This window comes from Sceloporus occidentalis, unplaced genomic scaffold, assembly GCF_023333645.1.
Source record: "Sceloporus occidentalis isolate IW3139 unplaced genomic scaffold, rSceOcc1.0.p SCAF_305, whole genome shotgun sequence".
In the NCBI taxonomy this organism is placed as follows: domain Eukaryota; kingdom Metazoa; phylum Chordata; class Lepidosauria; order Squamata; family Phrynosomatidae; genus Sceloporus; species Sceloporus occidentalis.
In genome coordinates this window covers 6,347-22,564 of record NW_028317285.1, presented here as the reverse complement: position 1 = coordinate 22,564, position 16,218 = coordinate 6,347, and the positions used below count along the sequence as shown (strand labels likewise).

General features: G+C 42.2%; 1 protein-coding gene across 1 annotated transcript in view; it reads right to left on the bottom strand.

The window, feature by feature from the left end:
* LOC149274996 (glutamate receptor ionotropic, delta-1-like) overlaps positions 1 to 15,992 on the bottom strand; it is an 83,387-nt gene extending 67,395 nt beyond the window's left edge. Inside the window, exons 1-3 of the mRNA XM_089504995.1 lie at positions 15,918 to 15,992; positions 15,776 to 15,829; positions 6,533 to 6,703 (exon numbers count right to left, since the gene is read on the bottom strand). Of these exons, the coding sequence (XP_089361121.1) occupies positions 6,533 to 6,703; positions 15,776 to 15,829; positions 15,918 to 15,992 (300 nt within the window). The remainder of the gene's footprint in view (positions 1 to 6,532; positions 6,704 to 15,775; positions 15,830 to 15,917) is intronic.
* Between the last annotated feature and the right edge of the window lie 226 nt (positions 15,993 to 16,218).

Sequence of the window (16,218 nt, the reverse complement as noted above, 5' to 3'; positions counted from 1 at the left end):
TACACATTCATGCTCGCACACACATACATTCTAGGGTAAATCAATGTTTATTGAGATTTTCAAAATTTTCAAAATATGTGGGATACAGAAAAGAAAGGGTAGGGGAGCAAACAAACCGTGACATCCAAGTTGGTACACATCAGAACAATGGCATCCCGACAATCCGCCCCCCGACAATTACCCGCCTAGCGACAAGATATCATCAGAAGACCCCTGACAGACACATGTCTTAAATAGCACACCTAAGAGAGGGAGTGAGGAGCCTCAAAGGTTGCTGACTCCAGCTCTGAATGGCCTTAGTGGCCTTAAGTGCTAAATGAGCGCAACCACCAGCGTAGAGGCGCCAGGGATGGAGCAGCCTGTCAAGGGGGATCCTTGCACGGGCATACGGCCCATATAACCGCAGAGGAGAGAACGGGGGTCGAGCGGGTAGAGTCAAGAGCGGCATGCGAAGGAAGGCAGGCCACGGGGGAAGGGAAAAAAAAAAAAGGGAGAAACAAAAAGGGGGGGAGAAGAAGAGAAAAAAGAGAAAGAAAGAGAAGGGGGGAAAAAAAAAAAAAAAAAAAAGGGGGGGGGTTAGAGGAGGGGCCAGGACTGGGGATGTGGACCAGAGCGCTACAATATCGTCGGGCAGGGGGTCAAGATATAAGGGCTGTAGGTAAGTCCGCAGGCGCCTGGGACAGTAAGGAACGGGCGAGGGGACCAGAGGCATATGCCAGCCAGTGGTACCAGGTGCGTTGGTATCTCTCAACCGCATTCGAAGCCGACAGGGCCAATTCCTCCAATGAGCGCTTATTGTCCACCCGGAGGAACCACTCCCTAAAAGAGGGAGGGGAGGGGTTACTCCAGTGGAGAGGTATGAGGGCCTTAGCGGCCGTGATCAGGTGCCTAACAACCGTCCGTTTGTACCAGGAGAAGGAGAACGTCATATGTTGTAGGAGGTAGAACTCCGGGGTGAAGGGGAGGACCCTGTCAGTGAGGGACTGAGCACAATCGTGCACGGCGGACCAGAAGGGAGCGATACGAGGGCAGTTCCACCAGAGGTGAAGGAGAGAGCCCGGGGACTCCCCGCACCTCCAGCACTCGTCTGTCGACCCAGGCCGGTAGCGAGACAGCACCGAAGGCGGGCGGTACCAGTGGGCTAGCAGTTTATAAGACATCTCCTGGTCTTTAGCGCTGAGAGAGCAGCGATGTGCGAAGATGCACATCTTGCTCCACTGTTCCTCAGTAAGGACGACCTGCAGCGCCGCCTCCCACCTCCCCATAAACGCAGGGGGTGAGGGGGTCAAGGCGGACAGGAGGAGGCTGTAAAGTTTGGAGATACCATGGGATAGAGGGGCATCCATCACACACAGGGACTCAAAAGGGGAGAGGTCACGCAGCACGTTATGTTTCCGAGCCAAAGAGCGGTAAAAATTTTGCAGTTGCAGGTAGCGAAGCCTAACCATCAGGGAGGTCGTCCCCTGGCCGACAAGGTGATCCAAGGGCTTAAGCCCCGCAGGGGTCACAAAAGATCGTAATCTCGGGACACCCTCCGGAGTCGCTGCAGGGAAAAGATTGAGTCCCAGCCCAGGCGGAAAGTCGGGGTTATCTCTGAGTGGGGTGAGCGGGGAAGGGACAGAAGAAAGCCGTGTAGTGCGGAGCAAGGAGTGCCAGACCCGTAGCGTAGCACACATGAAGGGGTGAGGGGAGGCAAGACGACGCGCCGTATCCACAGCGAGCCAGGGGAGAGAGGAGATCGGGAGGCCCAGCAGCGCGCTCTCCACTCCCACCCACTGTTTATGGGCCGGAGAGCGGGTCCACTCCACAATGCGCAGCAAATGACAGGCGCGATAATACGTTCGCGGGCAGGGCAGGGCGAGGCCACCCCTAGACTTAGGGAGGATCAGCGTAGCGAAACTGATGCGTCGCGATCGAGGGCCCCACAGGAAACTGAGAAAGGCGGAGCGGACAGAGGAAAAGAAAGAGGGTGGGATGGAAATCGGCAAGGTTTGAAACAGGTAGAGGAGGCGAGGCATAACATTCATTTTGATGGTGTTAACCCTACCCAACCAGGAGACCCTAAGTCTCGACCACTTAAGCAGGTCAGATCGAATCGATGACAAGAGGGGAGGGAAGTTAAGGCTAAAGAGGCGAGAGGAGTCATCCGTCAGCCAAACACCCAGATATCTCAGCTGGGAAGGGCACCACTTAAAAGGAAAGGAAGCAGCCAGGGAGTCCCTGTCCGCCGGGGGTAAGTTGACATTGAGAATCTCCGACTTAGACATGTTAATTTTAAAATTAGAAAGTTTCCCGTAATCGGAAAGCTCCTTCAGGACGACCGGCAAGGAAAGATGGGGCCGGGTGATAGCGAACAGAAGGTCGTCAGCATAGCCCAGGACCTTGTGGCTGGACCCCCCCGCCGTCAGACCATGAATGTCCGGGTTTAAACGAACGGCCTGGAGCAGGGGTTCCAAGGAGAGCACAAACAGCAGGGGCGACAGGGGGCACCCCTGCCTCGTGCCGTTAGATATAGGAAGCACACACATACATTCTAACACAAACTGATACATACACATTCATGCTGACACACATACACATTCATGCTCACACACACATACATTCATGCTAACATATACCTACACTAACACACTCATACATACACATTAATGCTGACACACATACATATTCATCCTCACACACACATACATTCTAACACACACTGACACATACACATTCATGCTAACACACAAACACTTACACATACATATTTATGCTGACACACCATGTTTTCTCTACGTGTATTCTGACAAATAGCTACAAGCTGTGTCCTAGAGTCACGTTTCGGGGAATTACCCCAAACAGTCAGAAGTGCCAGTTCGGTTACCTTTACCAACATTCTATGCTCCCCATGATGTGTGTGTGTCATCATTCATGGCTGGGACCTAAACCTGGTTTACAGGATTCTCCCTGCAAATTCAGGACTGTTGGTAACTATTGCTCAATGCATGCATGCACTTACATGCTCTGGGTGCACTTCTTTCCTATGGCTAAATTCAGAACTGAATTAAAGGGAATAATATACTTATTAAGATACCTTATTGTTTTTTTTTTATATTTTATTTTAAAGGAGGAATAATTAAAATGCAGAATATTTGTTTGAGAACATCGCACATCCGAGGATAGTTATGTAATTATCTGCAATTAAAGGTCCAGCTCATTTGCAGCATAGCGATCGCAAAAAAAAAATATTTAATTTTATCTGTCATACTTTTTCAAAAATTAAATATTTAAATGTTTTCTTCATTCTTTTTTTTTTCTTATTTTTTTTTTCATTAAAATTAAAGGGATTGGATATGTAATCTTAAAAACAATTATTAAAAATAATTATTAAGTATCACTATATTTTATTTAAGGACTATAGATTCTAAAAAGGGCACAAATCAGCATTGTCCGTGTGCTTGCGGCAAAAAACAGAGGTTAAAGGGTCGCTAAGCACACCGCACCTGGAATACATCTGTGATTTGCTGGAGCGTCGTTGAGGCACGCCCCGTTCCCCGCCCACATTAAGTTCAATTTGTCTGCATTTTGGGCTGGCGGACCACCCAACAACATCAGCAGGACCTAAAGGTTACTGTAGCAAAGCTCTGAAACTTGGCCAGGTTCCGGGTTGAAGGGGGGGGGGGGTGTGCCCTTACCTCCAGCACTCAAAGAGTTAAAGGGTATATTTGGGTAGAGTAAAAATGGGGGGGGGGCAGATTATGCTATTATATATCCAGGGATGTCAAAGCGTACTTATTAGTGCAATGACGATATAGTCATCCATTGTCCTCTATATTATTCACTTTGGCCACGGCTAATTACATGCGGTTACTTAACAACACGGAGAAAAGGAGTCTATTAAGAGCAAAGGGCATAAATAAAGCAAGTTCTCCCCTCTTAGAGACAAAAGGAAAATGACGGCACCTACCAGCGAGATATTTTTCTAATTACCGGCTAAATGCTCCGCGCATGCATAATGAAACACAGAAGCAATCCATTTCTAAAGCTTTAATTAGGTTCAGATTGGATTAGGAGAACGTAACCTTCTTAGATTTATATACATTTTTTTTTTCTACATCTCTTCAAAGGGCGTATCACGGCCAAGGCTGACTAGTCCTAGAGCAACTGTAAGCTCTACGGGGCAGGGACCTCCTTTCCTAATGTATTCATACCTATTGTGCTCCAATCAAGAGGTCTTATGATACGATATTAGTGGTCAAAAAATATAAAGATAAAGGGGGTTCTCCAAGGATTACATAATCTAGAATGATCTTAAAAGGTTCTAGAAGGGGCAGCAATTGACAGGAGAGTTGCAGTTTCATACCCCTCACCTCACTATTCATCGTGAAGGGCACGTTTCTCCAGCTTGAAGGGCTGAGATGGCCCTGAATAACGTTTGACTCAACAGGTCCAACCTCTTGCTGCAGGAGAAGCTCACTGGGGTTGGCCCTTCATAACGTATGGTGAAGTAGGACGTTGAAACCACAACTCGGCTGTCGGTGAGTATACCTCAAAGTATCCAGTAGGTTTGTGAGATTTGTCTCCGAGACCTTATATTGGTTATGGACTCTTTGTCCATTAGGAGCCAACCATTTTTAATGGTCTACCATAATTACTTTTTTATGTATGATTTCAATCATAATATTGGTCAACGTAACTTTATATTCCAGAGATTTTTCAAGAGACATAATCTTACATCTGACACTCATGGTTAGGGATTTCCCTGGGCAGGCTACCCGGAGCGCTCCCTCTTCTGGGAGAGTGGTTTCATGTAGGGACAGGGCTAGCAAAACATAGGAGCATGACTATCCCTAGAGGGCCTTCAGCGGAGGGGAACTGGGCAGGAGCAGAGGAAAGTGGACATGGAGTAGGCAGAACATGGTCAGTAAGTAGGCATGACCAAACACGGATCGCCTGCCCGAAGGATGAAGAAACTGACTCGGAGAACCGAGGAACCAGAGACTTCGGGTCAAGTGAGTAGCCAGACATGGCGATGCCAGCAGTATTCTAAAATGAGCCTCAGGCCATTTCTACTGAGACGTGGTACACATGGTAGACAAGACCAAGGACCAAGTAAGGTTTGAGATATTTCCCGCAGGAAAATATGGGCAGACTAGATAGGCTGAAGGGTTCTTCTGCGTTCCCCCTTTGCACTACAGATTGACCAAAAGTATAAAAGCATCTAAAGGTGATGTCATTACTTGGATAAGAGTTCTTCACAGGTTCTCTATGCAAATTATAAATATAAGCACAAATTATTTTCATGTATAATATTAAAACTATTCACAGAGATTAAAATGCATCCATATGTTATATGTTTATACCGCCATATGTAGCCTCTACATCAAAGGAGCGAGGAAATTAGACAAAGCCATCTTCAGCTGATATCGAGTCCCACATCGAGTCCCAATATGTTCCTTTGCCAACGCGCAACCTCCGATGAATACTTTTTCATGCATATTGGCTTCAGACAGATGTCTCCTGCGCTACAGCTGGATTTTTCAAGGTTGCACTTTCAATTAATTAATTTGGCAGAAAGAGCCCTCGAGTAAAAGTATCACGTGGACCTCAGTGATTAGCAAGACGAGCGAGGTTCCACTAAGGCTTGACTTTCTCAATCAGTAGTTGGCCTTCGGCCAATGCACTTAGAGCACCTTTAAAGAGTACGGCCAAGGCAGAGTTTACATGTTCAGAAGAGATAAGGGCACCCGGTTGGTATTTCTTAGTTAACCTTTAGCGAGTGGTTCTATGATCACGTTAACTAATTGCTGTAGGCTTGGGCCACCATGTTTCTAAGCGAGGAACAGGGGAACCAATGGGATTGATTGCAAACAGAATCTTAATCTAGACGACAAACAATTTATTTAATTTTGAAATTGGACGCTTACAAAATAAGTTTTAGGCAAAAATAAAATAATAATAATAATAATAATAATAATAATAAAATATTTTTTTAGAATGTTTCTCCAATTATTTGAAAGATCATAAAAGTCAACATTCTCCGTTATATTGTTTCTCGAAGAAAAGCATATGAATATTAATGATTACACCAAAAAATGATGACATCATACCTGGGAATCATCGGTGTTTGACCTAGAGTCTCCAGGGGAAGGCCTGGTTCCTGGGACAGTTTCTTCTTTCTTCAGACAGGGGGGGTTGTATTTGGCCACGCCCACTCCCCGCCTACTTATCTCTCACCCCCAATCCACTATAGGCTGTCCAGCTAGCCCAGCTATGTACGCCGAGCCCTGCCTTTTTACTGGGTCACTTTTCTGCTCTAGGTAGCCTACCTTGAGAGGTTCCCAGGTATAGCCGTTACATGTGCCCCATCATTAGAGGCTAATAAATGGTTAACTTGAGGTTGGTTAAAATGGGGACAATAAGTAACTTCAGCGATAATTTAATGGGGAGGAATACATGCATTTATATTATGTTAACAGTAAAGTGTAAATGGCATTATATAGGTTTACGAGGATTTTGAGGAAATGACCGTGAGAATTCTGACACCGACCTGTAGCATCTGCAGATAACCTTCTTGAGGATCGCAAGGAAGTGATGGAATCCGGTGATTATTCCTCATACACCTGGCATTGTCTTTGAAAGAGGGGAAGATTTGCCGGATAACGGTGATCCTCCCAAGGGCACTGTGAACAAGTTCTACGATTTCTGCGTCGTTGATTTCCTAACAAAATAAAACAAACGCAGGAAGTCAGACAACGTTTACTGGTTAATGTCACAGCTTGAAATGTCCCAAAAGAACCCTGCTATAGAGGACCTCATCCTTCTGCCAGCGGCGGAACAAAAAATACCAAGGCTCCCCTGCGACACTTATGGTGGGGGACCCCAAGCTTCTCTTACACACACAGTAACATACTTACACATACTAACACACTCTAAAATACTTCCACAAACACACTATAACATCCTTACACACACATTAACATACACACACTAACATTTATACACACAGTAACATACTGACATACGCACAGTAACACACACACACATACTAACACACACAGTAACATACTTACACACAGTCATATACTTACACAGCCTCACACAGTAACATGCTAAACTTATTTACACACAGTAATATACTTACACAGACACACACTAACATATTTACACATGCACACACAGTAACATACTAACATAATCACTCTCACACACACACACTAACATACTTATCCAAACACACATACACGCCCAAACACCCCACCCTCCACTGTTGTCTTCTGACCTATGAAAGCGTTTCTGCTCCCTCACGGTGCTCACACACTTGCTACGCTTGAGTGCTAGGAAATGACATCATATTTTGGCACTCGGACTTGGCGCAGACTTTGGTGGGGATGCAAATGTCTCCCTAACCTGGCACTCAAAGGGTTAAACTTCATCCAAAGCACAAAAAAAGGATCTTTAAAAGCTCTGCTCTTTGACTGTGTCAAACTTCAACTCGAGCGGCGGTTAAATAAGACAAATGTGTCAACTGATCCAAATCACGGGAATCAAGAGTCCTTGCTGACAAAAAAACAAATAGGCTGAGAGTCGGGAAATAGACTTGCAAATGAGTGGATATTGGGTGTCTTGAGTAAAGCCAAGTGGCCTCATCGCCCCTGCCCCTCCCCCTGGTAACTCACATATACACTGGCACACACACACATATTCACACTTACACAAACTTACACATTCATGCTAACACACATACACACTTATGCTTACATATACTTACACTAACATACTCACTAACACATAATTACACACATATCCTAATACACACGCTTACACACTCATGCTAAAACATACTCCCTCTCGCACGCATTCCCTCTCACACATAAACATTCATGCTAACACACAGACGCTTACACACACGCATTCATGCTCACAACCACACTCATTCTAACACACAAACACTTACATATACCCATTCATTCTCACACATATACATACACTCTCACTCTTACATACATATGCGCCTACTTACTGCCTCCCTTACCCTCTCACTCATTCCCTGCCCTCACCTGCAGCTCTCACCACAGGGTCACATAACATTGCATTACGTGACTCTGCTGCCTTCGTGCCTCCCCGGGAGGTCCAAAGTTGTTTATAAAGGGCCCATCAGAAAATGCTTACTTACATGTTGGCAATTTGGACCATGTTGGGCTATTTCATTATGGCTGACTCCACCATTCATTATGAAGGGCTGTGCTGGCCCTGTATAATGTATAAGTCAATGGCCCGGGGAGACCTTGGAGAAAGCTCGCCAATTTAAATATACATTGTACAGGGCTAGCCAAGATCTTCCTGCAGCAGACGCTAACTGGGGATCTCCCCTACCTTCTCACTATGCCTTCAACAGCGGGACAGTTCTGCGGCCGCACAGGACAATGGGCTAGCGTCCAAAAAACAAGACTGTCCTGTGAAAACCAGGACTGTTGGAAGGTATGGTTTACGAACATCAGGTTACAAAGTAACCTCTCGCATTTAAAAAAAAAAAATCTTTCAAAAGGAATTTCCTTGGGAAATGTGTCATTTTTTTCAGCAGCTGTTCCACGCAATAAATTAGGTCTGCAGATCCGAGATCAGTAAGAGCGATAATGTATAGCATGGAATTCCGAGTAAATAATAAAAAATGATGCCTCTCCCCCATCGCACTTCATTTCACAGAAATGGCCGGGCATAATTAATATCATTCACCATCTCATTACCAGGCAATGAGGATTCTTGTCTTTAACATCCGTAGATAAATGTCCCAAGTGCTGCTTTTCCGTGAGTAGAGCTGTGTCTAATTCGAAGGCTCTGCACGCTCATTATCGCTTGGATCTCTTCGGACGGCCTCGTACACGGTTTAGATCAATATTAATGTTATAAGAATAAATGCTTTTAAAGGCAGATCTCACTTATTAGCACTACATTTAAAAAAAACAAGTTTAAAAAAAAAATAAAAAAAAAATAAAATACTAATAATAATAATAATTATAATAATAATAATAATGGTTGAGCTCAAACCAGTTTTTTTTGTATTTTTTTTTAAAGAAAAAGTAGGGAAATGTATTTTTTGCTTGAGAACACGTTAAGCACTTCATTGATACCAAGATTAGGACAAATCGTGCATCCTTTAATGATATACGGTGTAGTTGAAAAAATGCAGACAAAAAAAAAATGTTTTTTCTCCCATTATGTGCCCAAAAATCCAAACGAAATAGGAAAAGTGATGAAATAACTTTGTGAAAGGTACGCGCAAGAGGTTAAATGTGATAAAAAAGAAAACATAGGTAGAAAATGCCACCCTGTTTGCACACTTTCCCTTTTCGAATTGTTGCTACCATGATAGCAAGCAGCCACATTGTCTGCCTCCTCCATGGACCTGAGCACCCCCTAAATGTCTCCCACATAACTGGCACCGTAGGGTTTTTCTAATCCAATGCACCAAACACTTATCATACTGCCTTCAAGTTAGGGTGACCAATCAGAGACACTTACTTTGACGAGTTATGCTTGGGACTGGCAAAAACGTATTTTCCCGACCATTTTTTAGTATTTAGACAATGCATTGTCCCAGATTGGGGCTGCCTGGGACTCGGGACATGAAGCCCCATTTCAGGACTGTCCCGGGGAATCCGGGACATGTGGTCACCCTACTTGTATTCCATAACAGAATGCGTCAATCTTAATTGTCCAGAGGGACATCTGACTACAATGGACTTCATTAGATATGCAGGACTTCATTAGCATAGCCATAAAGCATCAGCTCAGTGTGGTGTCGGTGCAGAGAAAGCCACTCAAAATATCACATGACTGACAGCAACGGCAGATAAATAAAGGGTTTTTTTCAGAACAAAATAAAAATTTAAAAAGATTTTTTTCAATGCAAAACTACATTGATAAATAATTTTAAAATAAAAGCAGGTCAAGCAATTTCAAGCATTACAAACTAACTATGCCTAAGGAAGACCAACAAACAAAAAAAAGGGTCATTTACATCTCCCAGAACCCTCAGCCATTCATAGAACGGGCTCTGATACTCCAATTGCTAAATAAATTCCAAATTTTTTAATTAAAAAATATATATATTTTATTTAAATCAATTATATATATATTTTTTTAATGTTTTATTTTATTTTATTTTTTTTACGGGAAAAAAATTATAGGAAAATATTGTGTTTTAGTAAAACGTCTGTAGAAAATGCAGGTCTTAAAAAGTAGAAAAATAAAGCTGCATCTGTTCTCCTCCAGAGAATAAACTCATTTTAAGCTTCTGGAGCAAAGAATTGAAGTTAGACGGTAAACAAGCGGAGCTCTGGCGCCACAACAGGAATCCTCGCATACAGCTGGAAAAACAGCCGGTTATCTCTTTGCAACACGACGGGAATCATGGTGTAAAAGCGATTCGGGTATAAAGTTTAAAAAAAAAAGTGAAGGATTCGTTAGAAACATGCTCTTGGTTGCCATGGTGATTGCACATCAGAATGGATCTTTATCCATGACCCCCAATGGAGTTCATCAGCGAATTGAACGTGAGGACAATTATTGGCACCGTTTTTGTTTTTTTTATACAACCCAATTATTTCAATTATTTTTTTTAAATATTTTTATTTTATTTTTTTATTTAAAAAAAAATATATATATATTTATCTTTTTTATACAAAAATAAAATGCAGATATAGAGACGGAAGTTCTTTGGTTGTGATAGATTTATTTTATTTTTGTTTACTTTTTTCTAGTTTTTATTTTTAATGTACTGTGGTTTAGATGGAAGGTAAGGAAGTATTGCTTTACAGAGAGGGTGGTAGATCAATGGAACAGCCTCCCATCAGAAGTGGTAGAGGCTAATACTGTAAGGAAACTTAAATATGGATAATGATCGAAGGATCAAAGACGGGACCAACGACTGATTAACCCCTTCATTTACCCCCTAATTGGCTTTTTTGCTACTTTTAGCATTTTTAGCTTGACTAGCTGTCCTTGTGAAAAAAAAACAATGTATAATTTGGGGCATGAAAATGTATTTTAATGTATCTAGTGGGGGGCATGAGGTATTTTGTTTTTTTTATTTTTTTCTAAATTTTTTAACATTATTATTATTATTATTTTAAATTTTTATACTTTTTTTTGACTGGAGATCCCTCTGAGGTCATTAAAGACCTTGTGGATTTGTCTGGGAACTAGATGGTACCCCTTATGATGTCACGGTGACATCACTAGAGTCTGTTTAATTGTTTATTATTTTTAGTTTTTTATATATTTTGTTTTCTTTTACTATTTTTAAATTATTTAATTTTAATATTTTATTTTTAAAAAAATATTCTGATGCAATCAGTGCTCGCTGTGACATCAGATCAGTAAGCAAGTCCTGCTGAAAGGAGAGACCCAAGTATCGACTCTCCCTCAAACACCTAGATTGTAAGATCCCGATATCAGAGCCCCCCTCTCCTTCTGTACCAGTAACGTCTTAACATGTCGAAATCTTAATCGTCAATTTAAAGGTTATAGCTAATTTTCACGGTTCTTTTTTTGTAATAGCGCTAAAGAATCTACTCTGTATATTAATATATACCTGCCAACAGCCCTGTTTTTTTGAGGGGGGTCCAGTCCCGTCAAATTCAGGGTCCCAGGATCCAGTATATATAGATATATATATATATAAAGAATGTAACGTGTTGGGTTTATTGGGTTAATAGACCAAAGACATTCACAGAGTACAGCAGAAAATACAGAAATTGCCATAATCCACAAAATGGAAAGAAAATTGCTGCTACACTTAAAATAAAAAGTTTAAAATATCAGTAAAAAAAACCATAACTGAAATCTTACAAAGAATTGTTTGTCTTACTGTATTGCCTATAAATAATACCGATGGATTTATACAGAGTCGCCATCGTACGCCGACCGCAGGTGTGCGGATACAATACATATATTTAAAATATGGATACTCAGCAAGCATAGGGTCTCGTAACCCATAATTTATACAGGTGTATAATAACGGGGGGAAAAAAAAAGTATTTTTCTATTTTTTAACCCCTTAATGACAAAGCCCGTGCATGTACGGGCTCAAAATGCATTGTTTTCAATGGGTTTAGGGACCGCCCCACCGTCCTTAAGGGGTTAAACTTCTAATTCGCGCTTCAGAAACTTTCGAGGCATAATATACGCTTAGAAAAAGACTAGGCTATAGTCTATGAACACGGGCCCCTCGGGAGCTTATTTAGAATTAACGTATTCGGGCTGGTATCGTGAGACCCAGAACGGGCAAGATTAATGCGCATGGAAATTTGGCGAGCCAGCCTCGCTCGAGGAAAATCGCTTCAGACGGGATACGCAAGACATTTCTTTTTCATGAGCACAATTACAAAAGGCTGTCGCGATTTGGTGCTGTAACCGCTTCCATGCCGATTAGTCTAATTATAGCAAACGGAATTCATTGGACTTGCTGTGTGGGTATTTTAGACAAACGAAAGAATATAGGGGGGGCGGTATAGTGGCTGCTGCCAGATTCACAGGAGTCGAGCTAGGTAGAAGAAAGAGAAGCCCCAAGAAATAAATATTCTTCTACTTAAGTGTAAACCCTAGCGCTGTATACAGTAATAAATCCCAGCGCTATATATATAGTAATAACCCCCAGCGCTGTATACAGTAATGTCGGTCGGTGACAAAAACCTGGTTTTATCTAATTTTTCTCATACAAAAACTCCCTTTATCTGCAGACCTGGAGGCGGCCATTGCTGTCAGTCATGTGATACTTTCCTGCTCAAACACCACACTGAGCTGATGCTTTATGGCAATGCTAATGAAGTCCGCTTCTCCGTAGACTTTCATTAGACAGACTCTGACTGGGTGATTAACACTGAGCCATTCTATTGTTTCCCACAGGCAGTATGATAAGGAGTCGGGGGGGTTGGTAGATCGGGGCTCAGATAACAGAGCGAGAACTGATATGCAGCTGGCTGAATAAAATTATACGATGGGGCAAAAACTAGGACTGTTATAAAAAAAAAAAGAGAAAACATCAGAATTTTTTTAAAACTTTTTTTTAATCTGATACAAGAAATTAAGTAATGGGTGGGGGTTACTTCATAACTTAATTACGGAACTCATCAAATCCTGGCTATATCTGAATATTGTAACAATAATTATTGTCAATGGGTTACGTTTTTTGGGGGGGGGCGGGGATATTTGCCGCGTCCAAATTTTTAAATTGTAAAATGAAATTGTCGATGCCATAACGCCCTTAGCTTAGTTTCCGGAAGAGTGTTTTATAATTCATGCTATAAGTACGTATGTGATCAGATTTAATGCTATTAATTGCAGGGCATGTGATCCGCATGCAAAAATACAACAATTAAGTGCCAGAGCCTTCTAACTATGCTTTATACAGTCACGGGTCCGCTGGGAGAAATCCATACTCCATTATTCATCGTTTGTCCGTGTTTTACATAACTGCTTAAATTGAAACAAAGAAATGAGCTTAGAGCTAAAATATCAATATATATAATATATGTTTCATAAGCATACCTCCCAAGTATCACGGTTTTCACGGTACAATCCCGATTTTAAGTGCATATTCGGATCAGGGCCGGGACCCATGTTTTTTTTTTTAAATATTTTTATTAGTGATGCTACAAAAGCAGAGTAGACATTCCTGGTTGGACAAGTCAAACGGCAAATGAGTTCATTTTTAAGCAAATTAGAAGAGTGTGGCAACTGCAGTTTAACGTTGATAAATGTCAAATAACGCACTTGGCACATCGAAATCCAAAGACAAAATACAGATCACTGGGATCACTGGGCTGAAAGCAACAACGGAAGCTAGGAACTTTGGGGGTAATTGTTTCCAATGACTTGAAGGTAAGCAGGCAATGAAACAAAGTGTTGCACAAAGCAAGCAGGGTGCTGGGTTGTATAGCTAGAGCCATTAGTAGCAAGAAGAGATCTGGTTGTTCTTCTACGTTACAGATCTCTGGTCAGGCCTCACCTAGAGTATTGGGGGCAGTTCTGGAGACCCCCATCTCCAGAAGGATCTGGAAATTCTGGACAGAGTTCCAAGGAGGGCGGCTAAAGTGGTGAATGGTTTCCAGGATAAGATCTCAATATGGTCAGCTTGGACGAGAGAAGATGTGATGGACACACTTAAATACATAAAGAAGGAGAAATGCTAGATCACACTAGCCAGAGGCTTAGATGTAATGTAAAGAAGGTTAATTTCCCTGAGAGGGTGGTAGATAATTGGAACAGGGTCCCAGTAGACGTGGTAGAGGTTAATACAGTGAAGGGATTTAAACAAGCATGGGAAAGGTGTATGTCTTAAGACGAGACCAACGACCAACAGGTAGATAATCACAGGAGGGGCTTATATGGGGACTGTGGGGGGCTTGTAAGGCTCCTTGGATTCTGATGAATTCCTACATGAGAAAAAAGAAAATAATCTAAAAGGGACACTGAGATATTCTATGCGTGGAAGTGTACATGCCAGCTGGAGTCTCCCTTTAAATACAATGGTGGTATTATCAGCTACACATGGTAGAGATACATTGTCCCACATGTAACGCTGGTGTCTTGGTGTAAAGCAGATTGAAAGGGTTAATAATGTCTTTATATACATTAGAGCAAAGCAAACCATAGAAAGAGAAAAATGAGGGTGACAGACATATGTACAAAAAAAAATGAAGCCAAATTCGAGTTCTGATTGGCTTACGATATTGTCCTTGGCAAGAAGATGCTCAGACGAGGATGAATGAATGGTTACTTCTCATCTATACTAAAATGAACTCATGGGAACCCTCTGGGTTTTGCCTGGGGACTCTGGGAGAAGCGTCGCTGATGGGGCGGCCCACTGACAATAGCGGGACCACCCACGACATCAACGGGAACGCCCACCGACGTAAGTGGGACCATGTAGTCCTGGCCGCATCCACAAGGATAGTCTCCAGGTATGCACATGATAAATATACACTTTGATATTTAATGTACATCGTTGGATGAAGCAGCTCATCCATAGGTGATTTTTTTTTTTATTTTATCTTTTTTGGGGTAGAAAAAAGTCCATCAAAGTTCAAAGCTGTTGATCCAGAAGAAGACCAAAAAAAGGCACATTGAAGCGAATACCGATTGTGCCTCAAAGAGGGATTATTGACTGAATCCACAATTTATAACCAATCCTGTCCTTAAAGAAAGCCCATATTTGAAGGCATCTGTTGGATCCTCTGTGGAGAGCGGATTCCACATGTTTAGTGCTCTTACTGTAAAAGAATCCGTTTCACGAATCTCAATGGATGACCACTTGGTCCTATTAATGAAGAGGTCGTCAGTATACCTGCGACATTTCCCAATGAGCTGGCCCTTGAGACTCTTGAGATATTAACCCTTTAATAGCCCATCATGAAGATTTTATGTGGTTATTGACCAACTGCGTTGTACTGATCCTCAAGGAAACATTGACTCGTCATTATTTAGAGATATATGCGTGATTGAGTCACCTACATTCAAGCAGGGATATCGGCACCGGCAAAACCACCAATTGGGAGTCTCATATAAGGTCAAAGCAGGTGTCAGCTCTTGACTGTGTGACCCTGAGAATCTCCGCCTTCACCCTGAGACTGGGTCAAAACTTTGAGACTCGGAGAGTTACCAGGTAGGGTCATCAGAGGGCAGTTTGTATCTTCTTTGGGGCAAAGAAGATCCTAAGTCCCCCAACCCATATTAACCCAAAAATTCATTTATACTTATGAATTCTTCAAAATTTTCAAGGTCTACTTACCTCGTTGACGTAGACCCAGTGGCTGTCCTTGGAAGCAAGATTGGTCTCCACAGCCTACAAATAAAAAAAAAAAAAAGGAAAAAAAAAATCATGAAATATATTCAGAAATTATAATCTTTTCAGCAAATCTCGTCAATTTTACCAAGTTCACGTTAAACGAATAAGCTTTTGAAACAAAAACGTATTCATACCATGTTCCAAAGACGCACATAGACATTAAGGAGACCTCAGACGTCGAGGCTGCGTGACGTCTCCAAGCTGAAAATTTATGGTAACTAGAACATTTCCCCCAAAATGACTGCAACGCACGATATTATCGCGCCACCCCCCCCCCCCCCGACTACATATACAAAGCGGTTTTCTTGTGCGCCATCGATCAAATTTGAAGACGTGTCACGGATAACATTTATAGCTGTCAACTTCCGCCCACTTCTACCATGAAA